Source organism: Macaca nemestrina, chromosome 9 (genome assembly GCF_043159975.1).
Source record: "Macaca nemestrina isolate mMacNem1 chromosome 9, mMacNem.hap1, whole genome shotgun sequence".
NCBI classification, from domain to species: Eukaryota; Metazoa; Chordata; class Mammalia; order Primates; family Cercopithecidae; genus Macaca; species Macaca nemestrina.
The window spans coordinates 87,840,941-87,848,811 of NC_092133.1; the positions used below are offsets into that span (position 1 = coordinate 87,840,941).

General features: G+C 42.0%; 1 protein-coding gene across 1 annotated transcript; it reads left to right on the top strand.

Annotated features, from left to right (window-relative positions):
- Positions 1 to 1,783: 1,783 nt before the first annotated feature.
- On the top strand, positions 1,784 to 6,719 carry LOC105486635 (olfactory receptor family 13 subfamily A member 1). The gene is made up of 2 exons (XM_011749574.2): positions 1,784 to 1,881; positions 4,549 to 6,719. The coding sequence occupies exon 2, from the start codon at positions 4,561 to 4,563 to the stop codon at positions 5,545 to 5,547; it is 987 nt and encodes a 328-aa protein (XP_011747876.2). The 5' UTR covers positions 1,784 to 1,881; positions 4,549 to 4,560; the 3' UTR covers positions 5,548 to 6,719.
- Positions 6,720 to 7,871: the final 1,152 nt, after the last annotated feature.

Here is a 7,871-nt window from a genome sequence, read left to right on the forward strand (position 1 = left end):
TTAGTAAGGGTGGTTTATACAGAGAAGCATGGAAACATTTGCTGCATGCCTCGTCTTCCATGGATAGCAGTCCAGAAAAACTAGTTGCTTGCCTGACAGTCTTTCTCCAGTCCCCAGGTGTGGACACGTTCTGAGCACCTGAGTCTGGGTTTGCCCTGACCCAGTTTCTGTGAGCTGGGACAGAGAATGTGTCCCGCTGTCCTTCCTCCCCCGCTTGGGCCCACATCCTTTTCTACACATTAGGATTAGAAATCTGAATTGGCCTTTCTGTGAACCCAGATGACAGGCAAGTACCCAGTAAAGAAGCACTTAATTTAATTGCTCCTTCAGGGTCCACTTACAGTAACAGTTGTGAACAACTCTCCCCAGTGTCTCCCACAGGCAGTGACAAATGTTGCTAAAGATGAATCACAAATTCTTGGCAAGGCCATCTTAAATATGGGAAGGAAACCTTCATCCTCTCCAGACTGATCTTATCACAGGTTACACACTGCCTCAACATCACCATGTTTCTACCCTCAGTTGTGCTTGGCAGAGAGAGGACAGCTACACATAAAGTCTGTTCACTCCACAAAGGTGAAATAATTTTTTAAGGTAATTATGATTGTTCTGAGGATGGTGATTGAGTGACATTTAAAAAATGGGAAAAGTTCTACTCATAACTCTGCTTAATTTGCTTATATAAAAGACTTAATGGTTTTTGTTGAGTTGACCCAGAGTCAGTAACATTTGAATATTTCTTCCTGTGTGTTATTGCCATTTGATCAGTAACAAAACAACAGGGTAAGTGGGATGCCAAATGTGGCTGAGAGTTTAGGGTTTGCATTCCACACCCCAGCCTTAAATATGATCATGTAAATTATTGGTTGATTTTTCTTTTTCATGGCTTTTCTTTGACATTTGGTGGGGCTGAATTTATGGAAACAACCAACAAAATACACAGCAATTAATTCTGGACTGTAGTCTCACAGCCTTGAGCCTAGATACTAGCTGTGTCACTAATACTCTGTGTAACCAGGGTAAGTTATTTAGATACATTTATGACTTTCCAAATCAATAGGTTGGACAAGGTCATCTTCAAAATGTCTTTCAGATCTGACCCTGAACATATGTGATTCTGGCATGTTCTGATTTTTAGTTTTCTATTCTTGAAGCATGTCTGCAATAGAAATGCCTACCTTCATATATAATAAAAGGACATTAGATTAATATGGTGTCTGTGAAAATCATTGAACAGCTTTAGAGATAAAAATAATGAAATGAGTCCAGTTCTCCATCATTAATTAAATCTTTTAAAATTTCTGTTTATGAAACTATGAACAATAAATTGGAACAAAGATATAATGTCACTACAAGTAAATTGTATTTTATGTAAAATACAATTTGTTTTTAGAAAATACTCAGTGAAATTACTTTTTTAATTTCAGAGATTTTGAGGACTATTATCGTTATTTCTTTAAAGTGATAAATATAATCCAAGATGCTTTTTTTCCCCCTTCAGAAGCTTGAGTGCCCAAGGGTTTGATAAATGTGGAAAATAACCACAGTTCGAATATCCTGTTGGCCTGCTGGTGAGATGTCATCCTGTTGTCTGAATACAGTGTGCATTTAAACTTGCCAATTGTTACCTGAAATTGTGTTATTTTCCCTCATACCCTTAGTAATAATCTTGTAATGCTTGCTGAGAATTGAAGCAAATGCACTATGAAATTCAGGGGAGCAAGGTCTTTGTTATTTTCAGAAGAAATGACTGGCTGAGGCTCTAAAGAAATCTTATGGTCATTCTCACGGAAAGAGGGTCGGAGTCCTGATTCTTTGATCTCATTATTGACCAGCTGGTTGAGAAGACTATCCTCCTGTACTGGAAATCACAGTGAGTGGGTAAGTACCTGAGGGCTAATTTATTCCCTGAATGTGAATATGTTTGCTGAAATTTCCTTGTGCTCAGCACCTGTTCAAAACATCCATTTGTACTACAGTGTTGTTTTTTTTCTAATCTTACTGTGGAGCTGAGTTAAGAGAGATATTGTGTTTAAGGTTTCCTTTGTAACAGGTTTTCTTGTTCTAGGAAGGATATGTGACAGACCCTGCACACTGCTGCTTGGTAGGTGTTCAGTGATGGATGTGTTTGCCATCTCCCAGGTACAGCTGCAGCTGTGCTGACTCTGGTGCATTTGCAATGTGCACTGTGGAGTGCACCACGATCTCGTGATGGCTGGAGAAATCTGGTGGCTAGAATTCTAGGGAGGAAGACATCAGTGGGAAGTGCGGAAACCTCACACTGGGACATTGATGGAGAAAATCCAATTCTGTCCCTGGAGTTAAAGAGGAGTCACTCACTGGGCCATCATAAGAGCGAATAAAGTTACAGTTATTTCTTCAGATCCACAACTCATACTGAGCAAAAGTAATTATTCACTCTTTTTGTCCCAAACAATAATGAAATCAGCTAAAGCATATTGTATTTGTGACTTCCACTCAAATTATTGAGTTGTTCTGACACCTTGTTGCTGGGAAGATACATAGATGAAACACCATCATTTCCATTGATTCTGATCATACCCCATGCTAATATAGCCTTGTTGCTCCGAGTCATAGAGATTTTATGCTTGTCTATTCAAAAAACCATCTTTACCTTACTAAAAGGTGATATGACCTGAGCTGGAGATGATGTTTGGTCATTTTGTATAAACCTTTTAATATTTTAGTGGTAAATACATTTCTTGAATTTTGACAAAAACAGAATTAAAATGAACATATTTAAAATGGGCATCTTCCAAATGCTCATTTTAAAAATGAACATCTTACTTAACTTTTAATGAATAAATAATCAAAAAGGAAAAACCAAATGTACACTATGCTGATTTTATCTTGAGCTGTACAGAATATGTAGTATCTTAAGAATAGAAGTCATCCTGCTGTTATTCATACTAGCCTGTTCTTTAGCATTATTTAAACACACATATTTGAGTGTCTACCCACTGCCTGATAGGCAGGGGGCTGGGTGTCAAGAAGGGATGTCCAGAGATAAATGGGCATATGTGTTAACCATATAGGACACAGTTGAGTAACCTGATCAAGGAGTGATGTGTATTGGATACTAGGATAGAAGTCAGTATTAGAGGGAACACAAAGGAAAGAGTGGTCCTTTCTCCCCAGGGAAGGGATGCTCAGAAAGAGCGGACTGATGATAGCCCTGGTTCATGAGAAAAAGGGCATTCCTGGCTCAGGGAGTGGCAAGAACAAAGTTAAGAAATCTTGGAATGACTTGGTGCGTCAGCCAGTCTGTGAGTGCAGGGCATGGCTGGAGTTCTGGCTTTAAGATGAGTGGGAAGAAAGGCTGGAGAGGAGGTGGATCCAGGAAAAGTTGCTGGGAGCATTTATTCTTTTGGCAATGGGAAGCCGTGGAAGAACTGTTGTAAGGGGGATTCTGTGTGACACATCTGCCTTTTAGAGAGGTCATTTTTAGAAAAAGTAGAAAATACAGACCAGCAAAAATTAAAAAAGTGAAAACAATCACTGTTCAAGCTCTGGTCTAGCACTCACCAGTGTATTCCTACAGGTGCATATACAAACGTGCTTTTAGATTTTATTTTTTTTTTCATTTAAAATTTTTCACTATCCTCAATTTCAATGGAAACAAATCTGCTTTTCAAATTTTTTTTAAAACAATGAGATCCGATTGTACACATTATTTTAGTATTTTTTTCATTGTCTCTCTTTTTTAATTAAAACAATTTTTTTTGAGACAGAGTCTCACTCTGTCACCCAGGCTAGAGTGCAGCATTGTGGTCTCAGCTCACTGAACTCTTGCCTCCCAGGTTCAAGCGATTCTCCTGCCTCAGTCTTCCAAGTAGCTGGAATTACAGACATCCACCACCACCATGTCAGGTTAGTTTTTGTATTTTTAGTAGAGAAAGGGTTTCGCCATTTTGGACAGGCTGATCTTGAATTCCTGGTTTCAAGCAATCTGCCTGCCTTGGCCTCCCAACATGTCATTCTCTTTTTAAAAGCATCAGTAAAACACTTCCAAAGCATTATTTTTATAATCGCACAGCATTTATGTTATATCAATATACCGTAATATACTCACGTTTAAGGGTATAGATTGTTCTAAATTTCCACTATAATAATAGTGCTGCTCTGACACCTTCAGGATGCTTTCTATTATTTCCTTAGGATACATTTCTGGAAGAGAAAGTTCTGGCTCAAATGGAATACATATTTTAAAAGGCCTGCGTCTTTGCAGCCATTCTAATACTAGTCAATATCATGCTTTTTTAACTTTGCCAAATCATGGATGATCAAGAGTGGATTATGGATTTAATTTGCATTTCTTTGAGGTTGAATGATGCTTCATGAGTTTAACTGGTTAACTGTATTTACTTTTTATAACCTGAGTGTTCATGCCTTTTTTCTATTGTAATATTGGGGTGTTTATCTTCATACACATGTCCTAATGCATCTCTATCATTCATGCCGTGATGTGAGGTGTAGAAGAAACATAGGAGCAGCTCCCCCCAGGACACCTCTTGTTTATCTCTCTAGCTCTAAAATCACATGAAGCTGTGGATGGAGATTCACCTGATGGTCCCAGAAACCCCTCCCAGCCCAAGGACCATGAGTAACCAGACATTGGTAATCGAGTTCATCCTGCAGGGCTTTTCAGAGCACCCAGAATACCGGGTGCTCTTATTCAGCTGTTTCCTCTTCCTCTACTCTGGAGCCCTCACAGGTAATGTCCTCATCATCTTGGCCATCACCTTCAACCCTGGGCTCCACACCCCTATGTACTTTTTCCTGTTCAATTTGGCTACTATGGACATTATCTGCACCTCTTCCATCATGCCCAAGGCACTGGCGGGTCTGGTGTCGGAGGAGAGCATCATCTCTTATGCGGGCTGCATGGCCCAGCTCTATTTCCTCACTTGGGCTGCATCCTCAGAGCTGCTCCTCCTCACAGTCATGGCCTATGACCGGTACGCAGCCATCTGCCACCCGCTGCATTACAGCAGCATGATGGGCAAGGCGTTCTGCAGCGGGCTGGCCGCAGCCGTGTGGCTGCTCTGCGCTGTCAACACGGCCATCCACATGGGGCTGATGTTGCGCTTGGATTTCTGTGGCCCCAATGTCATTACCCATTTCTTCTGCGAGGTGCCTCCGCTGCTGCTTCTCTCCTGCAGCTCCACCTACGTCAACAGTGTCATGATTGTCCTGGCGGACGCTTTCTATGGCATAGTGAACTTCCTGATGACCATCGCGTCCTATGGCTTCATCATCTCCAGCGTCTTGAAGGTGCAGACTGCAGCGGGGAGGCAGAAAGCCTTCTCCACCTGCTCTTCCCACCTCACCGTGGTGTGTATGTATTACACCGCTGTCTTCTACGCCTACATAAGCCCGGTCTCCGGCTACAGCGCGGGGAAGAGCAAGTTGGCTGGCCTGCTGTACACTGTGCTGAGTCCTACCCTCAACCCCCTCATCTATACTCTGAGAAACAAGGAGGTCAAAGCAGCCCTCAGGAAGCTTTTCCCTTTCTTCAGAAATTAACTTACGTCTTCTGAAGTTCTGGTCCTTGGAGACTGAGTTTTAGTGGAGTCTGATGAGCAAGTTTCTGGACTGGGAGGTAAATAGACTTGTTTCTTCTACCCCAGCAGAACATGTGCATGGATAAGCTGGGAGTGCTGGTGCCCCGAGACTGGGTGATGGGGGAATTGCAGTAGGTGTGACCCACCAGCCTCTGAGACATGGGATCTCTTGGTCTGACTCCAAGGTGGTGACAGTGCTGAGTTGGCAGAGAAACACAGGTCCCTAGGAGAAGAAAAGTGTTCCTTGTGTTTTCAACTCATAGCCATATCAAATGTTTTCCTTTTGTATGTACAACACTCAGGGTGTAAATTCTAAAATCACACCTAGAATTCAGGTGTGTGGGTCTAAAAAGTTAGGCAGGACTGTGGACCCCACAGCCCCTGAAGGGTTGTCAGAGTGAAGCATTGTTTTAAGGTGACCAGTGGTCTCTAGGAAACCTTCTACCCCCATTATCTTACCTCAGCTCTTTTCTCTGGAGCCACTTGGACTTCAAAAATAGTTTGATTTTAATGTAAACTGTTGTTTCTGCTTTTGTCTTTTCTTCTTACTAATACTTAAGATAAAATGTATTATTAGGACCATCCATTGCTTCCAGTGTAGAAACTCCAACTTTAGCACCTAAAAAAATGCCTGAGATTTCATCACCCCTTGACTTTGTTCTCAGGTCCTGAGTGTCTGACCCACCTAACTGGCCTGGAGCGAGGACAGCTGCCATGAGTCAGCTCTAATAAGTTAAATGGCATTGTAATAAGGCATTGCTATCTTTCCATTGCTTCAGATAAAACTGGGTGAATGAATCCTCTGTATCTAATAAAGACAGGTCTTGTGCTTGTGCTCTGTGCTATTACAAAACTGCACTGGAAAATCCATTATCTTTAACATGATCCAGTAAAGACGACAGAACAAAGACGTGAATGTTTAGTTGTATGTTGGAATTGAATAGAAACATATCATTTGATATGTGTGTGAAGCTGAGAGTAGAGTTTGATATTTGATTTAGATGGGATGGTTCTTCATCCAGTATTCTCATTATCATTCATCAGAAGCTCATTGATTCAAGTATTTGGTGAATTGCGGCTGACTGTGGCTTTGGCATGTAGATTCTTACAGACAGTTTAATCTCTTCTAACTGAAGTCTGACTCCTAAATCACATTTTGAAACCCTCAGTGGTCTCAGAGACTTTCCAATAAACATGGCTTTGAAAACTACCACCAGTGACTCTGTATGATTACTAATAGATTTTCAACTTGCAATGAAAAGAGTTTATAGTGTTATTCACCTTAGTTTCTTATCATTTTTTACATTTTATATATTTTACAATGGATTTGAAAAGTAAAAAGGACTTAGACATGCATTGAGAGCTTAAGAGAGCATTAGTAATTCAGCGAAATAGAAATACAAGACTTGATTGGCATTCTTACAAAGCTGATAATCTAATTAAACAGACTTGCACCCATGATGATGAATATAAAAAGAAAGACATAAAGAGTGTTGCATTTTGGAGGACCTGGCAAGATGGCTGAATAGGAACAGATCTGGTTTGCAGCTTCCAGCGAGACCAACATAGAAGGTGGGTGATTTCTGCATTTCCAACGGAGATACCCTGTTCATCTCATGGGGCTGTTTAGGCAGTGGGTGCAGCCCACAGAGGGCTAGCAGAAAGAAGCAGGGTGAGGCACAGCCTCACCCAGGGAGTGCAAGGAGCCAGGGGCCTCTCTCCTGCAGCCAAGGGAAGCTGAGGGACTGTGTTATCCAGCCCAGATACTACACTTTTTGTATGGTTTTTACAATCCACTGACCAGGAGATTCCATCGTGTGCCTACAGCACCAGGGCTTTGAGTTTCAAGCATAAAACTGGGTGGCTGTTTGGGCAGACACTAAGCTAACTGCAGGAATTTTATTTTATGTTTATACCCCAGTGCCACCTGGAATGCCAGCAAGACAGAACCGTTCACTCCCCTGGAAAGTGTGCTGAAGCCAGGGAGCCAAGTGGTCTTGCTCAGTGGGTCCCACTCTCACGAAGTCCAGCAAACTAAGAATGACTGGCTTGCAATTCTTGCTGCCAGCACAGCAGTCTGAAGTCAACCTGGGATGATAGACTTTGGTGTGGGGAAGGGTGTCTGCCATTACTGAGGCTTGAGCAGGTGATTTTCCCCTGACAGTGCTAAGGAGGCTGGGAAGTTGGGACTGGGCAGAACTTACCACAGCCCAGCAAAGACGCTGTGGCCAGACTGCCTCTCTAGATTCCTCCTCACTGGGCAGGGCATCTCTGAAAGAAAGGCAG

Bases quoted from the DNA above. Each gene is read 5' to 3' on its own strand.
- LOC105486635 (XM_011749574.2), top strand. From the start codon at position 4,561: ATGAAGCTGTGGATGGAGATTCACCTGATGGTCCCAGAAACCCCTCCC.